Source organism: Calypte anna, chromosome 14 (genome assembly GCF_003957555.1).
Source record: "Calypte anna isolate BGI_N300 chromosome 14, bCalAnn1_v1.p, whole genome shotgun sequence".
Taxonomy (NCBI): domain Eukaryota; kingdom Metazoa; phylum Chordata; class Aves; order Apodiformes; family Trochilidae; genus Calypte; species Calypte anna.
In genome coordinates, this window is record NC_044260.1 from 3,440,552 (window position 1) to 3,460,269 (window position 19,718).

At 40.7% G+C, this 19,718-nt stretch overlaps 3 protein-coding genes across 3 annotated transcripts; 2 read left to right on the forward strand and 1 right to left on the reverse strand.

The window, feature by feature from the left end:
* Nucleotides 1–3,559, reverse strand: TSR3 (TSR3 ribosome maturation factor; the record flags this gene model as incomplete). The annotated part of the gene is given in 11 exon segments (XM_030460014.1): nucleotides 1–40; nucleotides 42–131; nucleotides 211–274; nucleotides 1,621–1,634; nucleotides 1,636–1,691; nucleotides 1,693–1,791; nucleotides 2,538–2,745; nucleotides 3,090–3,178; nucleotides 3,180–3,280; nucleotides 3,283–3,303; nucleotides 3,418–3,559. Coding segments are annotated over 11 exon segments (924 nt in total), but the record flags the coding sequence as incomplete, so codon positions are not given.
* On the forward strand, nucleotides 3,072–11,116 carry GNPTG (N-acetylglucosamine-1-phosphate transferase subunit gamma). The gene is made up of 11 exons (XM_030460213.1): nucleotides 3,072–3,606; nucleotides 3,698–3,752; nucleotides 3,952–4,019; nucleotides 5,679–5,733; nucleotides 5,827–5,910; nucleotides 6,953–7,046; nucleotides 7,640–7,754; nucleotides 8,269–8,351; nucleotides 8,485–8,613; nucleotides 9,977–10,058; nucleotides 10,679–11,116. Exons 1-11 carry the CDS (start codon nucleotides 3,567–3,569, stop codon nucleotides 10,801–10,803), a joined length of 930 nt encoding a protein of 309 aa, XP_030316073.1. The 5' UTR covers nucleotides 3,072–3,566; the 3' UTR covers nucleotides 10,804–11,116.
* Nucleotides 11,117–11,458: 342 nt separating this feature from the next.
* On the forward strand, nucleotides 11,459–12,404 carry C14H16orf91 (chromosome 14 C16orf91 homolog). Its single transcript, XM_030460216.1, has 2 exons — nucleotides 11,459–11,516; nucleotides 11,590–12,404. The coding sequence occupies exons 1-2, from the start codon at nucleotides 11,491–11,493 to the stop codon at nucleotides 11,921–11,923; spliced, it is 360 nt and encodes a 119-aa protein (XP_030316076.1). The 5' UTR covers nucleotides 11,459–11,490; the 3' UTR covers nucleotides 11,924–12,404.
* Nucleotides 12,405–19,718: the final 7,314 nt, after the last annotated feature.

Sequence of the window (19,718 nt, forward strand, 5' to 3'; positions counted from 1 at the left end):
TCACTTTTTAAATAGTTGATTTATTGGCTGTTGTTGCACCATCATCTTCTGAACTCTCAACACTGCTTTCAGTAGCATCACCTGGAGTGCTCACGCTGTCCTCCTCAGATTCTTCATTACTTTCTGCTAGTCTGGAAACATTTTTCAGGATTATAAAAGTTAAAACACCTTATAATAAAAAAACAACAGTATTTAAATTAGATTTATTACCCTGGGGAAGTGATTGGTCTGTTTGGATTAGAAAATTCTTTCCCTGAATCAACATCAAATGGATCTGGAAAAAAGAAGGGAAAAATAAAGTACACATTGATGAAGATATATTCTAATGGTCTGCCTTTGTTTGCATTTTAAAGGAGTATTATTGGCAGGGCTGTGAAGGCATATGAAATCTGGTCCAGCTTTCTGGTAAGTTACCCTTGTTTGGTCAGAAACCAAGGCAAGGTGAGAAACAGCTGCCAAATCCCACCCCTGCTGTTCCAGCTTTTCATGCTTTTCCGTACCCTCTGTGCCCCCCCAAGGAGTTCAGCTGCTCTCTAGCCAGGCTGTACAGTTTTCTAAGGCTTTTAATAAGAAAAATGTGGATGTTCTCATTGTGGTGTCATTCTATCTAGTTAGTTCGTGCCTACTTAGAAGTGAAATACAGCTGTCCAAGTTTAGCTGTTGCTGAGTAAGGGTTAGGTTTACTTTGGCTTACACAGCTGGAAAGAACTGTTACCTCAGGAAAGTCCAACAAAGCACAATAGTGTTGGTAATACAGTCCATCCAGAGAGTACATTGGACTGAGGGTGGAAGTGTGTTTTATTTAGCACAGCAGTGTTGCCTCCTAAGAGCTGTCTTCAGTTTAATGTAACAGCAATTAGGCTTCCACCAAACACCTGGATTATTTCATTCAGGCTAGCATGTCATAGCAAAGAGATCAGAGTTCAGAGAAACAGTCTACCATCTTACAGTTCAATCCCCTGGACTATTGTTAGGGGACTCACCACTGTGAAAAGAAGTCATTAATTAGGAGCATCTCTCTTCATACATCCTTTATAATTTGATTTGGCTTTTTTGTGCTGTCTTAATGAGATCAAACACTCACCTGTGAATATAGCCTGAAATACTGTCATGCCCTTGTTACTGGAAGATTTTTGGAATACACTACTGTACTTAAACTATTTTTGTTATCTCTGTAGGTATGATTTTAAATGTCTCAATTAGGGACTATAAAAATATGTCCATTAAGGGTCTTTCTTAGGTTTATGTATGGCTACCTTGCTGTAGACTGCATGCTTATATTTATCTTTTAGTCCTCCTGTGTTACTAATATTTTTACTCATACTCTTAAGACCTGCAGATAGAATGAGAAAGCATAGTATCTTTAGTATCCTTAACTAAAGTAGCTGCTCAAGTGCAGCTGTGAATATACTGCTACATACATATTTCTTCAATTGTTTTCAACTGGAAAGTTAAAAAAAATATGCAAACTTGCTTCTAAGAATACACAGTTAACAACAGAACAATATATCTCAACAAAGCAGTTATTTTCTACTTTGCCAGTATTTTCATGAGAATAAAGGAACAATGTATGGAACCTAGTTAAGAATAAGGGTGTTTGTGGTGTGTGTTTTTTCTTACCTATTTCTTCTTTGTTCTTGGATGCTGGCTAAAAAGTCCTTTTCAACTCTCAGCACTTCTTCCTGGCAATGGACAGGCTGCATACTTTTCCAAGAGATTTTTGTTCAAGTCAATAAATGACTTACCCCACTTAAACTTCCTTAGGAGAATGGTGGCTAGCTCTGGAAAATCCTAAAACAGAAATAAATTATCGGTTTTTTTCAGTGACATTTCACTCCACTTACAGCTTTCTAATATGCCTTTTTATCAACACAGGTGAGATGTTTGCCAGGATTTTTTTCAGTTTAGGGATTCAGATTTAGAATTAAAAATATTTTCAAACTTCAGTTTAACTTGAAATATCTAACTGAATCTAAAGAAAATTAATAGTCTTAGTGTGGTAAATAAGTCTTTTGTCCAAGTAAGAAATGATTTATGCTCTAGCTCCCACTGTACTCCAGGAAAAGAGCAGTTGTGTATACAATGTTTGTGGAAGACAAGATTTATCTGCAGAACAGTAGAGCACATCTCTTCGGTTGTCAAGAAAAGTTCTGTGATGAGTCTGCAAAATACGACAAGAGGGAGCAATTTCTTTTGTTCTTAACCAGAACCTACCTTGTTAGCAGACAGCTGTTACTTTCTATAAGACAAAAGGAGCTTAAGGATTCACTCTGCCTTCTCTGGCTTTTTAAGTTTTTCTAGTGTTAAGTGCCATCCTGACAAAACCAGGATCATTGTTTATGTGCCCTGTTTCATAGTTGACTTGAACACCTCAGAGATACTTTGATGCTACAGATACAAGTACCTGGAGGAAATCCATTTCCAAACCCAACAAAATGGTGACCAGTGGCACAGCATTACAGTTAATTCTGTTGCAGATCATCTCATCTGATCTATTAAGGGTATAAAAATTGCTGGTAGCATATTGCACATCAGACATATCATAGCTTACCAACAATGCAAAAAGCTGCAGCAAAAGCTTCCACACAGGACAGCTTCCATGGCCGACCATAGTTTACAGGATTTGCAGCCACCAAGTAAGGCAGCAGCCGTAGGTGACCTCCTCTCATTCTCTGAAAGGGAGTTTCTTCTAGTTTGGCCCAGGAGCAATCTATAACTGCATTCCCACGCTGAGCAATGACATGCCTGAAAACAAGAAACATCACTGTATTTGAGAAATTGTTATTGTATTGATAAAATGAGTTGAATATGGAATCATAAAAAGGCCCATAGTTTTGAACATTAACCTACAAACCATATACTGCGGTTTCTCAAGTGGGATCCATGCATGACTTTTTTCCCCCCGTGGCAGTTGTTTGAAAACTTAATCTGATTAATAAAATGGCTCCATTCCTCATGTTCTTGCATCAGCAGTTTGGCAATGAATAGGTGGTTAAAATGGTCTCCTCAGTACATTATCGCTGCACCGTTTCACACCGCTGCTCTGTGAGAAGCTGGAAGCGGGTCACCCGAGCCCCACCGGGACGTACCGGTCCGTGGGAGAGACGTACTCGGTGGCCAGAGGGCTGAGGACGAGCCCCGGGAACCGCTGGCGGAGGCGCAGGGTTCGCAGCAGCCCCCTTTCGGGCCAGTTTCCTCCCGGTGCACCTCTTGGGATCGCAGTGCCCGAGCTCCCACATGGCAAGAGGGCAGGGGAGCTTCGCCTCGGGGCCCGTCCCCGCGCAGCCTCGCCTTCCAGGCAGGCTGAAAAGAACAGACGCGTGTTAGATCCCAGCAGCAGCCCGGCCCGGCCCCACGCCCCGGCAGCACTCAGCGCAGGCCCCGTGTCCGGCCCGGAACCCCCCACGCACTCCGCACCTCTCAGCGCGGCCTCCGCGTCCGCCGCGAAAGTCTCGAGGGCTGCCAGCACCGCGTCGGCCGCGCCTCCGCGGGTTACACCGCCGGCCGCGCTCCATGGCCCCACGCCTGGGCGGAGCCCCCGTCTTCCGCTTCCGCGGAAAAAGCCGATGGCGGCCGCCTGGCTCCTGCTGCTGCTGCCAGGGCTGGGTGAGCGCGGGACCGAGCGGGTCGGCCGGCGGGGCGGTCCGCCCGGCTTGTCGGCTCTGCCATCGCAGCCAACTGCTCTCTCCTCGGCAGGGTATCTTCGCCTCGGCGGGAAAGATGAAGATCGTCGAGGAGCCGAACACGTTCGGGTACGTGACCGCCCCGCTCGCCGGTCTCCCGAGACCCACCGCACCTGGCGGGGCCGGGTCCATCGGCCGCGCCGCCTCCTCAGCTGTGCGTTTCCTCAGCGGTCGCGGCTCCCGGTGTGGGACGCTCGGGTAGGGAAGGGTGCAGCCTCCTCCATGTGCACAGCTCAGCCCTAAGCGTTGACTTTCCTTGTTTTGAAAGGCTGAATAACCCCTTCTTGCCTCAGACGAATAGGCTGCAGCCGAAGATGTCTCCGTCTGCAGTATCAGGTTTGTTTCGGGTATCTTTTGTAGTTACCGTTTGTTCGGGTATCTTTTGTAGTTTTCAGCATTTACTAACGCTCATTTTTAGAATAATCTACCTTGACTTTATGCAGACAAAGTCTAATTTCAGTTGTCATTTTATGAGCATCGTGGAAAATAAGCATAGGCAAATATATTTCTTGTGCTTTGGAGGATTTAAAACTAAATAAACGTATTCGGTGTTCTGTGTCGCAGGGTTGTTTGCACTGCTTTTGTCACAGTGTTAGCCATATGCTTTATTCTGTGTTTTTGAGCCAGTCACAGATCCTTATGATCCTTACAAAATAGTTCTTGAAACAATCCCTGACATTCTTGAAGATGACATATAAAAGTAATCCCATCATCTGATAGTACTTAATATTAAAAAATTGTTTCAAAAAAGAGTCCTAAGGGTAGTCTTGGAGCACATAACAGAGGCTCAGCTTTACACATAAAGGGCTGGGTGCTGCTATGTAAGTCCACCACTTTAGCAAAATAAACAGTACGTAGAGAATTCTGAACCATATGTGGAGGAGTAGAGAAAATAAACACTGAACGCCAGAAGTAAGCAAAAGGAAATAACTTGTTTCTCTGCTAATCTTAGGCACAGACTTAACCTTGCTGAGGTTCTGCAAAGCCATTTTGGTATGGTGATGTTGAATGTCATTATGCATAATATTTTCTGTCATGTTTTATAAATGCAGATCAAACATATACCTTCTGCATGAACTGCATATGAAGAGTGAAACAGTTAGAAATAGTAATAATTAGAATACTGAGTGGAAAGTGACAAAAACAACAGGGAAAAAAATTAAAAGGACAGTATGCTAGAAATCCTTTCCTGATGGGGGAATTTACGTTATAGCAAAAAATGGAGTGCATGTGGAACTGGAATCTGGGCATACACAATTATTTCTTAGCATTCTTTTGTTTCCAGGCAGTTGGGTTAATAGTTCCTTACATTCTCTTAAGAGCATCTGCCCAGAAATGCTGGCATGAGTTTTAATGCATTCCTCAGGGACATTCAGATTTGCTTTTCTTACTCTGTGAGTGGTGCATCCCAAACACTGAGGCACAGCTTGCAGGTAGCAGAGGGGCAAGTGCTTTGGCTGAGGCTGTGGTCATCTGCAGAATGAAGTGCAAGATCGTACAGTGAGAAAAATCTCAAAAGAAACCTGGCTGTTGTGTCAGTTGGTATGGCATTCCATAGGGAGTGATTTGGGGGGTCTGGGCTTTCCTTCTAGGATTGCTTGTGTACATCTCTGCAATTTTAGGTTGTTTTGGGGACAGACATGACAAACAAGAGTTCTAGTGATTTCAGTGTTAGATTTTGGCAAGATCTGCACTGATGATTCCTTTTGTGGATCTGCTTTCCAAGTATTTATTTGTATACAGATTTCTTACTTACCATTGTGGAAAGAGACATATATTTCTCGGAGTACTGAAGAATGAATAATCTTAAAAGATCATGATGCAAATCAAAATAGCTCTAGTGAGAATTCACAGTAATCCATATGAAAGATACAACTTTTTCTTACGTACAGCAGAAAACTAAACTGTCATATCCTCTTTGTAGTTTCATCACCATACTAATTGCCTAAATTTAACTGAAACATTATTCTTGATGTAATTTTTGTGTGTTTTTAGGCCCTGCACATCTATTTAGGCTTGCTGGCAAGTGTTTCAGTTTTGTGGAATCCACGTGAGTAATGGATTTGGATATTTGATTCTATGTATTTATTAGGAACTAACTAGCTTTTTATTTCTGACTGAAACTTTTTTTTTTCTTTTTAAGATACAAGTATGAGTTCTGTCCTTTCCATAATGTCACTCAGCATGAGCAGACTTTTCGATGGAATGCCTATAGTGGGATTTTAGGGTGAGGCTTTTATACCTCTAAGTTTTACCTGGGTTGTTAGCAGACTGTTTCATAGCTTGTCAAAATGAGGGCATTTTAAAATTGAAAATTATCTTCTTGATCATTGTAGGTCATTGTTAGGTCCCAAGATGTTATGCATAAGAATGTCCTGTCTTGAAAAAAATTAAGTTTTTTTTTTTTTCTTTTTTTTGAGGAATAGTAACCTCCTATTTTAGCTGAAGGGCTGATTAATAACCAGTGTCAACTGATGCTATGATACCTGCATTTAAGGAATTCAATATTTTATAACTGCAGCTTATAGTAACAGATTTCTTGTTTGTTAACTACTTTCTCTTGAAGTTGAATATAACCTTAAAAAAATTAAATGAGTGTTTTATGTCAAATATGTCAGATATATTTAATAAAGACTTCAATAAAAGACTCAGACCAAAAAAAAAAAGTATCCCGAAGTATTCAAAGACCCCAGAGTATCCAAATCATAAGACCTAAACTAAGTTTAATTATAAACCAGTGCACAACTTTGAAATTCCTGTCTTTGTATGCAGATGTATCTTTTTTTCCCTATTTGCATAATAATTACTGAGCCAATATGAGAGGAAAAAGGTACATAAAGATGCTGAGTTATCCATTGACTTTAGGACGAGTAGAAGTAGAGACTAGTTTTTGCAGGTGCTCTCACCAGCACTGAATCCTCCAAACACTCCCAAGTTGCACAGAGTACTTAGCATAATGGCATTTATTGTACGATTGATCTATAAGCTGTATTTTATCTGATTTAAACACAAATTTGTAAGTGCACATGGTTTTCAAACTGAAAGCTGATGCAGAACTTGGCTCTCTAATGTTGATTTACCTTGTATATGTATATGGATAACACACTACACTGTTGATAAGATCTCAGCTGTAGGAAATGGAAATACTAAGAGAACAAAAATTAAGTATATACAGTTAAATTGAACATGATATATTCCTTCTTTCGTTCCTGACTGTTCACCTTTCTCTTTCCAGTAACTTAAATTAAAATTGTACTGTTTTTGTTCAGAATCTGGCATGAATGGGAAATTGACAACAACACCTTTGTTGGAATGTGGATGAGGGAAGGAGACTCATGTGAAACTAAGAGCAGACAGACAAAGGTATAATTACATAGACTATGCTAATTCAGACAGCATGACTTTCTACACAAACCATGACACTCTACAGACTGAAATATTCCTACCATGACAATGACATCGTTGTAAGTCTTGATATAAAACATAAAGGTTTGTTCCCTCAGCAGGGATAGAGTGGAATATTCTGGTATTGTCAGTACTGTAGGAACACATAGTGCTCTGTAATTTGTGTCAGGAAAAATTAAGAAAAAACTGTTGAACTTAAGATGCCACTCTATTGTACTAAGAACACCCAGGAAAAAGGAGGGAAAATAATTTGGCAGTCATCGACAGTGTGCTGAGAAGCTGTTAGGTGTTAACACAAGAGCAGAGGGCATGCAAGAAGAATTAAGGAAAGAATGAAATGCATGAGAGTGGCAGAGGATCCAACACAAAAGAAACAGATGTTGGTATGAGTGCACTTTGAAGAAAATGTAAAAATTCTTATTTTGTTGAGTGTTCTGATGCTATGTGCAGAAACGTATCTGCTAGCATTTGAAGACAGCAAATAGATCATCAGTGCTGGTCCTATTTAATGTGGAGGTGTTTCACTCATCTTTGCCTTTACTCATGTTTAGGTTCACCTTGTTTGTGGAAAAAGCAATAAATTGGCTTATGTGTCTGAGCCGAGTACTTGTGTTTACTCTCTGACATTTGAGACTCCTCTTGTGTGCCATCCCCACTCTCTTTTGGGTAAGATTTAGGAAACTATTTATCAGAATGTAAATCTCTAGGTTCTTTGATTTTATAACTTGATACAAATTAGTATTAAATATATAATACTGAGAGTATTTTAAATCTCAATTTCAAATTCTGTAGGTATTTCTCAGATAAATTGTGGTTGCTAGCGGGGACCCAGTGAGTGATATTTTGCTTTTTTATTGAACTGGTTGTAGGAATCAGCACTGTAGTATCTGCTTATTTACTTGCATTACAAAAAGGGAGTGCTAAGAATTACAGTCAACAGAGAAATATGAGGACTGCTAGATGGAAATAAGAGAAAAAATATAGTTGTCGGCATTCACTAGAAACTTTAGATGTGTGAAGTGGAATTTAAATTTAACTCTTAAAGCAGTAGATACAATGTACCTTACTTACAGAAACATTGAGTTCTTACAAGAAATATGTTTGAATAATACTAGGGGAGCATTTAACTAATGCAGGACAGTGTTGTTGTTTTTTACATTGTTTTATTTCCATTTCTCAGTCTACCCAACTCTGACTGAACCACTACAAAGGAAGTGGGATGAAGCAGAGCAGCTTCTGTATGATGAACTAATAACAGATCAGGTTTGTTGGTGTCTTCCAATTCTATTCGGTAAAGAACAGTTACTGTAAAATAGGCAAATCTGGCTACTACAGTTTCTTCTTTTGGAATGGATGTATTTAATCTGCATTGTCTTTTTTAAACATTCTTTTTTAGGGATACAAAAAAATGCTGCAAGAGATTTTTGAGGAAGCAGGATTTCTAAAAACAACAGAAGAAAAGGAAGATGAAATACAGAGTAAGAAACTAAGTCTGGAATTTGAAACAGTGGAGAAGTGCAGGAAGGTATAGAGCATAATATTTACAAAATGGAATTAAATTGCCACCTTTTTACTGTACGACAGTATCCGTGTGATAGCATTATGAAAATATTCTTCAAATTTATCTGAAATCTGTTCATGGAATTATCTTTTCTCACTTCAGTAGGTGATGGTCTGCATACAGAGGGATTTGGTATCCTTATTCTAGCTCTACTCGAAAACAAACCAGTACAGTTGAATGTCCAATGAGAAGACAGGAGGACATGTAGGAATTAGTGTAGGGGCTTTATGAATACACTAAGCTTGCATTATGAATACCTCATAAGAACTTTCTTATATATCAGTCTGGAAACAGGAGGGTATCAATAGTGAAAATAAATGAGTAATGATCCATGGGACTGTTAATATCTCTCTGTGGGTAATTACCTAGATGTGTCATAACGTGTTGGCAGATAGGAAGATGTATGCTGTGTCCACTTCTGAATGACTTTCCTGTGTGTGAACAGTCCCTTCTGCAACAGAATTGAAATGGGGAAAATAGAGGCAGAAGGTGCAGCTAAAAGAGAGCAAGCTGAACATCAGAAAAAAAGTATAAAAGGGGATTAATTCATTATAACGCAGAGAAGCTGCTGTGGTCATTTTATTTGAAAATGTAGCAAACACACACACATAGTGTGAACACGTACTAAATAATCTGAAGTTTAGCTGCATATACTTAAAAAGTTACCATTTTGATGTGGTACTCTTGGGAGCTGGAATATTCACCAATTTTTTTCAATAGTTACGAACACAGTATTCAATAATTTGTACTTCTTTTACTGGCTTTATAGCTTAATTAAGATGAGGGTGCTGGTTTGCTTAAGTACAGAACCTTAAATAGTTAATCTCTTGTTCTTTCTTGATTCATGTAGAAACCTAAACACAACTAAAAAATGGAGCTTCTTTGAGATTTCAGATTCATGTTTTGAGTCTCAAAAGTACTGAGCAATCCCTGCCTTTGTAAGTTAACAGAGAAAACCCTTGGTCAGGAGTTGAGGAGGTGATGAATTTCCAGACTGTAGCATTACTATATAAAATGAGATACAGCTGGTCCTGTAGCAAAGTTGAGAATGCAATTTTGTGCTATGATAAAATGGTAATTAGGGGATAAATCAGAAATAGTTACAGAAAGCACTTTTCCTTTCCGGCTTGGAAAGAGCTGGCTTTTGTTTTGGCAACATAGAAATGCATCTCGTTATACAAATTACACCTTGTTCTTGAAATAAGCAGTCTGTCTTTAAGGTCTGTTAACTAAAAAGCTGTATAAGCCCATAGGTTTTTGTGAACTTCTACTTTATGTATGCATTTGGAGAGTAGGAGAGACATTTTAAATGTATTTTATTTTCTAGGAATACAAGCAACTTTCTAAAGAAGTAAAAAGACTTAAAGATTTATTAAGTCAGCATGGCATTGCATACAAAGGAAATTCTGGTGAGTTTTTTTATATCCTTTTTCATTATTGTCTCTTAAGAATCTGAATACCCTAATGTTGGTTTCAGTTACCGAAAGGATGAAATGATCTGTTATATATGAAGGTAAAATTCAGTAGACAGATCTTTTAGTAAGTGCTTAATAAGGTCCTGATTTCTGCACAAGAGGACTTTGAGTTGCTTAGTGGTGTGGGGGTTTTTGTTTTGTTTTTGTTTGGTGGGGTTTGTTTGTTTGTTCCACGCCCTGCTCCTTATGAACTATTTGTCTAAGGGATTAATTCTGTAAACCATATAATCTTTATAAGCAATCTTTTTGTTGTTTTTGTTTTGAAAAACCTTTTATTTTTTTTAAATTAGTGAATTTCTTTTCTAGGGAAAATTCATTGTATTAGAATTTTCAAAAGAATGTATCTAAACATATCATGAACTATTAACCATGTTACTTGCATAGTATTTCTGCCTGTTTGGTAGTTCATTTAATTACTGCAGATTAGAACTCTATATCAAAAGCAGAATTTTCAGCTGTAGACGACATTTCAAAACTATTTAGTGAATTCCATTAAAAAAATGTTTAGGTGTTTAAAAGCAGAAATAGCTGATGTCTTAAACTAAATATTCCAGGTGAAAATACCGGTGTGGAACATGAGAGTCACAAACAGGGGACTACAGTGACAAGTGCTCTTAATGGGTCAAAGGATGATGAGCACCTGCATGGAGATACAGGGATTTGGAATGACACTGCATGAAGAAACTTGGGTGGTGAACAGTGAGTTCATACAGAACGTGTATCGTGGCACTAAGATGGTTTGCTGTCTGCAAGTATTCTTGACTTGATTTTCTGCCCTAGAGCAAAGGCAACATTATGGACCAAGGGCTCGCTGTTTCTGGGAACAGTTGGCTGGTCTCTGAGAAAGTGAAACTTTGCTGAGACTGGTATTGCACACATGTTTAGAGATTGTGGTCTCCAGTTCCAGCTTTATTTTCTTACATCAAGCATGGTAACAGATGGTGGAAATAAAAAATACTTCGACTAATGCTGGAAGAGGTATGAACGTACAATATTAATATTTCATCTGTAGTAAAATGTTTTCTGTGCAGACTTTGGCAGAAGTTCACTTTGTGTGGAGCACACACCTCCCCCTCCCGTGTTCAGGGGCTGCCCTCGTCTTTGGATAACGGGTGGTAAAGGCGAAGGCTGTTCAGGATCTGATAGAAAGGTGCAGTTATGAAAGAATAGGTGCCTTAAGGGAACACATGGCAAATCCCTGCACGTGATACGGAATAAAAGACAGCTCTTCAGCAGGAATGGTACTGTTGGCATCCCCAACCCTGCTGCCCGCCCTCTTCGCCAAGCGCTGTCCGAACCCCCGGCCCTCCCCGCCACCGGGGGCCGCTGTCCCGCTTCCGGTTCCGGTTGTTGGCGGCTCGGTAGGATGAGCGGGGCTCTGGGCCGCTGGCGGTGAGGCGGGGGATCGGCGCACCGGGGGGCCGGGAGGCCGGGCCGGCTGCCGCTGACACGAATGTCTTTGCAGGGCGGGGCGGTGGCTGTGCCCACCGGTTCCGCGGCGGTGGCTGGCGCGGCGGGGCCCCGAGGGCGCGGATCCGGAGGGGGGCCATCCCCTTCTCCGGCAGCAAGGCCAGCCCGCGGGTGTGGAGTGTCCGCCGTTCCATGGGAGCGACCACGAGCGGCCCTGGGGGAAGGTGCTGCCCCTCAGCTTGCTGGGCACCGGGCTCCTGCTCTGGTGCCTGTTCCGGGAGAGAACGGAGATTGATGAGCGGCTGGAAGCGGCGTTCTCCGGTCAGATGGCTGACTCAGGTTCTGCCCCAGAGGACAATGCTCTCGTGCAGCTGCAGACGGGGAAATGAGGGGAGCGCGGCTGCAGTAAGGTTGCTGGCATTCACCTGGTTAAAATCTGTACCAACACTTGAATGGGAAAATTGTTTTTCCAGCCTATCGGCAGCTTTATCTTGCAAGCTTGATTCCTTCATGTGTTGTGCCGTTTTCTGTGCTGTAATTGACTGCCGCAAGGAGTAGCTTCCTGAACTGAACGTTAGGGGTGGACAGGATGTATTGCAAATCAATTTATATCTGAAGATACGTTTTATACAACTCCTCTCTTACACGGATTATTTTTCTTACAGACGCAGTTTATTAAAATATCAAAGTTATAAGTCTGTTAAATGGCTGCTGAACATGACCTTCACTTGACATTTTGCTAATTATTTGCTGTCATTTGCTGGAGTTCACCTTATTTTGAAGACAGATGTTAAATGTATTCCTTAATATGTTATTCTTTGTGTTTTTTTTTAAATTCTAAATAACGTAGAAATAACCTTCAACCCTTAATGCTTAGTCGGTTCTTGGTTTTTGGACTATAACATGATAAGACTGCCTATCCTTGGTGATTATTACTGGTACGAGAGATTTTTGGAAGGAACTGATCGGCTTGCAGTATATTGCAGAGGAAACCCCCTAGTTTTATTGAATACCATAGTATTGTTTTTCATGCAGAGTCACAGATAATCAGACTTGCATACTGTAGGGACTTTACTCAGAGGGGAATTATCTAAGCTCCTCAAGACAACTTTGTTCCCTTTAAAGTTAGAGGAAATTTTTTTTCTAAGCTTTCAAATGTGAAAAAATGTAAATTTTTTTGTGCCATTAAAATTCCTAGTTGAAAAAGAACAAAACACCTTAACCCCACAACAAATCAAAACAAATAAAAAATCCCCAAATCAAGCATTCTAGCAGCATTCTAAGACAGGCTGGAGCTACAGAGGAAAGAAAGTTGGCATCGTCTTTTTCCTACACTGCTGTTGCCACTGAACAGCATGCATTACGGCAGCACTTGATTTTGCTGTAGAGTCGCCGTAGTTGAACTAGGTGGTACCTAGCAAATGAGTACAGGTTGGTGTCGTCTCAAGGGTTAATCTGTCTTGGGCTTCAGCTTTCACTGCAGTAGAATGTTGCAGATGAGATGCACACATGGGGCGTCCTGGCAAACCGGGATCCTGGGTTCTACTCAGCTTGATCTAAGGTGTAACGCCTCTGTCTCTGATTCGCGTGCTTTCTCCCTGTTGTATTAAAGCCAGGAACCCAGCAGTGTACTCTTGCTTTAGGGGACCGAGGACCTTCCCCTGCCTCACTTTCTCTCCGTCTTTAGCTCCTGACCCCTTCCCGCCCTTTCGCAGCCCCGCGCCGCCTGGCGGCGGGCGGGCGGGCTCGTGCCAGCGCGTGGCGTCACGGGGGTGGTGCCGGCGGGACCGGGCGGCGCCTGCGCGTCTCTGCCCGTCGGAGGAGATGCCGTCGGATTCCAGAGCTGTGTCGCGGGGCAGCGCGTTTCCCGTGTCCCAGCAGACCGAGCAGCCGACGCATTATACGTAGGTACCGCGTCCTGGAGGCGCCCTGCTCCAGGGACCTTGCGCCGCGCGGGGAGGGATGCAGGATCCGCGGCGGAGGGCCCGGCCGTGTGCGAGGCCTGCGCCGCGCGGCCTCCTGCGCCGGCGGTAGGTCTGAGAGGACTGCTCTGCCCTGGCCGCCGCTGTGCCGTGTTTCGGGCTCGAGGCGCCGCGGGGAGGAATCCGCGTTCTGCGGCGGCTCGGGCATTCCTGGCTGCAGCCTGCTCGCGGCGGCCCTCCGCCAAGCGTCTGCTTCGTGGGGTCGTGCTTCTCTGGCCCTCACTGTAACCTGCCAGCATCATCCCGAGCCCCGGAGAAGCCTCCCGCGCTCCCACGCTTTCTCCGGGCTGTGGCAGCAGTCCTTCCATTTCTCCTGAGCGCTGCGTAGCCAGCCTTAGTACAAGTCCTCGGGACGTTTTCGTAACAATTTCTGCAGACCTTCGCGTACTAAAAGACGTCGCCCAGGTGCTCGCCATCCTCTGCAAGCCAGTGCGTTTATTTTCTTTCCATATGGCCTATACAGTCCCTGCAGCCCAATAGCACTGCCGGTAGTCCATCTTACGTAGGACCCAAGTGCAAAATAATTTGTCATTTAATTGTGGCATTCTTTTGTTCCCAGCCCCCCTATTATCACTTCTATAATGTCACGTTTCCATACCACAAGAATGTAGTCACTTAGCTGGCTACTGCTGTACAGTAGCAGCCTGTGGTACAGCTCTTAAGATCTAAAAATTCTGTGCTTTTGTTTATTTTTTTTCTCCCCACGGTCCTGGATAGTTGAATTTTCTCCAAAGAAATCCCTAATAGCTCTGTATCTCCAATGTATTAATGTAAGCAACTGAGAACGAAAAGATGCCCTTTACTTTCTTATCCTTTCCCTTCCCTAGATCTTCATTTCACCTGTAACTTGTTGTAACATTCTGGACCCTTTTAGAGACCTCTGGAAACCAAGGTTCTGCAAAGCCCCATGTAGCCCTTTCTCTGCAAATACTCCGTATTTTTAGTAGTGTAATGAATTTGCTAAATTGCTAATAGATACATAAACTGAGACAGGAGGAATGCCATAGTAGTGCCCAGTCTGCCATTATCTTGGTGTCTTGTGGAAATCACACTTCCTAGGTAGTTTCTATGCCCTGCTAATGAAGGCCTTATTTACACCCAAGTTACCTTAACAGACTGGCTTAACATAAACTTGAAGAGTAGATAAGTTAAATTTGCTGACCTCCTCTTAAAGCCCTAGATAACCTTCACAAATCATTTTTAATCCTTTGTCTTTTTATAGTGTGACCATATTCTGGGAATGTTGTGCTTAAGGGCTAATATTTAAGTTAGGTTTAGCTACAGCAGACTTAGTAGGACTGTTTTGTATGGTAGCAAGCATAGTCAGTGCTCATTCAGGTAACTTTTTGGATTTATAATCAGTGGTGATTATTTAGGACAACATTCTAAATACTGTGCTTTTTAATGTATTTATTTCATTTTAGTTTAGTTACTAGACTATACATAGTATAATTTGCCAGGTATTCCCCTGTGTTTATTAGTAATGCATCTGTCATAAAAATTAAGTAAATTAAGAAACTTTCATTTCTACACAGTAAAATGTGCATAGGAACTAAAACTGTATGCAGGTACATTTGTACAATTTTTCATGGGCTGTATGCACTGAATTGTCAAGTGCCCTGTTAATACTGTAAAAATGTTCCTCCAATAGGATAAACTTGTAACACAGTTTAATTTTTTTAGGTATCTAAAGGAATTTAGGACAGAGCAGTGTCCTCTATTTTTGCAGCACAAGTGTACCCAGCACAGACCATTTACCTGTTTTCATTGGCATTTCCTAAATCAGCGTCGTCGTAGACCTATACGAAGGCGTGATGGGACTTTTAACTACAGTCCAGATGTTTATTGTACAAAATACGATGAGACTACAGGAATCTGTCCAGATGGAGATGAGTAAGTGCTTTTTTTCAGTCCTAGGTTTTTACAGTATTATCAATGACATTTAGGAAAGATGCTGACTTCTCCTTAGTGACAGTGATCAGTAGAATCCTGCTGCACTTTATTTGAAGACAGATTTCTGTAAGTGACTTGTCATTTTTTGGCACATATACTTTTGTATAAGCATGTATTCTTTAGGCTATCATAGAGTTTAGAAGTATGAATTTGTATGGTGACTTGCCTTTAAAACATAACATAAGAAACTACTGCTAGTGATGTTCCTGCACACTTGTGCTAGTATAGGTGCAAACCATACTGTATAGGTCATCTTCCAGATGTCAAATTTATGTAAGTTTTGTGAAGATTGATGGGTAGTGGGACGTATGACAATTAAGTTTGCTTTTAGTAGTCTGGATAACCGATTAGTGTTTGTATTTAGGCACGTGTCTCATTTAGATTAAGGCTACAACAGAGTGTCTTCAGTGAACTTGGGTGGAAAGGAGGCTTTGTGGAGATGAGAATGGCAAGTGGTACAGCAGGCAGGCATACACAGAGGAGCTGGGTATATTGTGTCTTATGTCACAGGGCCTGCCTTCATCTGCAGTGATGGAAGCTAGGAAGGACTTGTGACAAAAAAATTACAGGAAAACAGCCACGAAATGCATAGTTATGTTGGTCACCTGTTTTGAAAAATGGAGATTAATTATTTTTGTTCTTTACTCTATAGCATCACTTGTCACAGAACAGGTATCTTTTGCATTTTAGGCTATAGTTATGAAGAAAAAGATGGGATTTTTCCCAGAAGTTTTACAAACTAAACGACAGAGATAAGAGAAAGTAAGCAACAAATACACTGGCAGCTTAACAGTGCTGAGTACTGTGCAATATAAAGGAGAAAGCTTTCTACAAGTACCTGAAAAAAGGTTATAGTGGGGGGGCTGGTCTCTTCTCTCAAGTAATAATTAGGACTAGAGAAAATGGCCCGAGTTAGCTCCAGGGGAGTTTTAGATTAGATATTGGGAAGAATTTCTTTACTGAAAGATAGTCAGGCTCTGGAATAGGCTGCCCAGGAGGTGGAGTCACCATCCTGGATTTGAAAGAGAGCAATTTGTTACCTTTTTAAGGTGTTTGTAAAGCAGTCATGTCAGTCCTGGGCACAATGAGGATAATGGATTCTCATGCCATGGATTGGTTGGAGACAAACAATGACCCTTCTAGATTGAGTTTTAGGTACCAATTCTAAACAGGAAAAAGAAAGCAGTGTTTTAGAAGGATTATAGCTGTCCACGATGAAATTATTAGAAGCAAATAAGAGGAGATGTTTCAGTGACTGAGATGTGGATGGAAACCTTTTTGCTGCAATTGGATTGCAAAAGTTGTCCCCAACGGTTGCTGAAGATTACTGGCTAGGGGAGTAATCTTCAGCCCTCATGGCAAACAAGGTGATTATATTGTCTGGCATAATGAAGTGTGTAGGAGTTGCCAGAAATGAGAAGAGTAGCATGATTCACACATCTATTTTAGCACGTTGTGCTTACTTTTGAATTGTGGATAGGCTTAGGAATTACTAGCAAACGAGGTATGGTTTTCACGTTGTGTTTTGAAGTGAGATTGCCCAAATGTAGAAGGATAAGAGCAGGGCCAGGTTGGTAGTGCTGTGAGACCTCTCATCAGAAGTGTAAGACAATGTTTAAGTTGGAAGTTATCCTGCAGGAGGGTTGGGAGGAAAATGTAAGCATACCTGAATTCCCATAAACAAAGGAGAACAATGCTTCAAGAGGGAAAACTGGAAAGCAGACGAAGTTAAGAAAAGGAAGATAGATATAAATAGAGAAAATCAAATCTTTTTTCTTTGACACCATTGTAAGTGATATTATTGGAGTAATTTGTTAGAGTCAGTTTCAGCTGAACTGTTGAGGACATACTATAGATCTGATCCTGAGAACTATTTGATAGAAATGGCAGTTAACTATTGTAAGCTGGTAGCTGATTGAAGTTAAGGTAGAAGAGAAAAGAATACAGGGTAAATAGTTGGGAAAGACAAGAGAATCAAAAGTGAGTTTATAATGATAGAAGACATCAAGCATGTCTGTTGTGGCAGGAGAAAAAAATGGAGGAAAGCAGTAACATTTCTGAGGGCATGCTTACAGTGTGGCAGCATTCCTGATTCAGAACTTGCAAAAGAGGTTGTTTTACCATGTTGTCTTTTGACTTAAATGTAACCTTTTATTTGGAGGAACTACGACTCTTACAGAAATAGATTATAAACAGTAGTGCCCGGACACCTTCATTTCAAGCTGTCTGTGGCAACAGACTGGTTTTTTTTGGCTTTTATCTATGTCTGTTTCTTTGTTTTGCTCATCTGAATCCATGGGTAGGTTAATGCTGTTTGTGAGCTGATAAACGAACGTGCAAGAGAGATGGAGTGATGACACCCTTGTTTGTTCTCATGAACTTACTTTAAAGAGAGTTAAAGCAGAAATTGTTGGTTTCTGCCAGGCTTTGACTGTTGTATTTATTTCTGAAGTTCAGTTTGAACTGAAAGGAAGACAAAAATTTTAAAGCTGTTCAAAAAAGTGCCTTTGTAAGAGTAGTAAATTAAAGCAGGCTCTTCCAAGGAAGAGCCTGTGAGAAAGACAAAAGACTGCTTGCAGAGTTGGAGGCAAATATTTCAAGCAGTAAGTAAATTTCCCTCTAATGTCAGAAGTGAGGATAGAAATGATACTTTTTTTTTTTTTAATCTGATTTGGTTTTCAGCCATTGTCAACTCATGTTAAGTTCTAAAAGAGATTAATCTGGGTTTTTAGTATCATAGAATCATAGAATCATAGAATTAGCCGGGTTGGAAGGGACCTCAGAGATCATCTAGTCCAACCCTCTTTATCTTTAATGCATGACTGCTCTTAAAGTGAGTGAATCACACAAGCCAACTATGGATGAGCATTTTAAGTAGTCATAATAAAAAATAGTTGATTGCCTCAAGATTGAATAGACCTATGGAGTTTTTTTCATACATTTTTAGAATAGCATTACTCTGAACAGAAATTGTTTTATTCTGTATGGATATCTTTGGAATGTTTATTATGTCAGTTAAGTAGAGTCTGAAAAGGAAATGTATGTATCAGTAATCAGTTAACCTTTTAAGTTTTTGTGAATGTATGTTCTGTTTTATGTTATATGCATCTACTTACTTTGAATAATGTAATAATGGTTATACTTTGTGGGATCTGGTGTCAGAAAAGCAAGCTGATTTCAGTAGTTAAATGTGTGTAGACTTTGTTAGAAATGTAATGTTCTTTACTGATTCCCAATTACTAAGTTCAGATTCAGTACAATTTTTTTTTATAACTGGGAGATGGCTGTAGAAATATGGGCCATGAGGTGGATTTGTTACTCTGCCTGGGAACAACATTTTATTAAAAAAAAATCAACACCAAAAAAACCCCATCCTTGTTCCTGCACAGTGAGAGATGCCTGAACAACTTAGTACCAAACTGTGGTACGTAGGAACAAGTTTATCAGTTTGCAGCCATGTAATCCAATGATATTTAGCATCAGCCTGCCTAAAATTAGAAGTTTTAAATCAAAATACTGCTATTGTTTAAAGTTACATATTAGAATGTATTATTTATGTGTCATTAAAATATTAAATTAAGGAAGTGAATCTAAGATATCCCTCCAGCTTGTTACAGGTTGAGTAGAGCATCTGATTTGTTTACATTTCAGTGCATTGGCCGAGTTTGATACTGTGCATTAATAAGTATTCTCTACCATCTAAAAGCTGTTTTTTATTAGGGATCTTTGCCTTCCTGACTAATGATCCTACAGTGAACTACAGCTGTGCAAGATGTCTGTGGTTAGTAGTACATATTGTTGTATTGCACAAATAACTTGTTTTTATGTAAAATTTACTTCTGCAAAATTTATACTATCATTTTTTGCTCTTTGAGGTTTGTGTGCATTTTAGTAGATCCCTGAGTCACCTTTAGGAGTAGCCCTTTGTCTAGTTCTTCACAAGTGTTAGGTAGTGAGCTATCTCAGTCACACTGGGTAGCCTTATTAAAGCATTCTGTTAGTTCCTGGAGGGAGGGCTTTACGCGTTATGGTACCTTTGGGCAGGTAGCAAAATATGCAGTAGGAAAGCTGTGTTTTTAATAATACTCAGATTTCAATAGCTGTCGATGGCACAAGTATTGAGTCTTTGTGATACCTTAAAATTCCATCGCCGAAAGAACCCTCTAACACTTGTCTTTGACTTTCAGAAGGTAGGCATTGTTTATTGCAGCGCTGGATGCACAAGAGTGTTCTCAAAGTCGTGCATGCC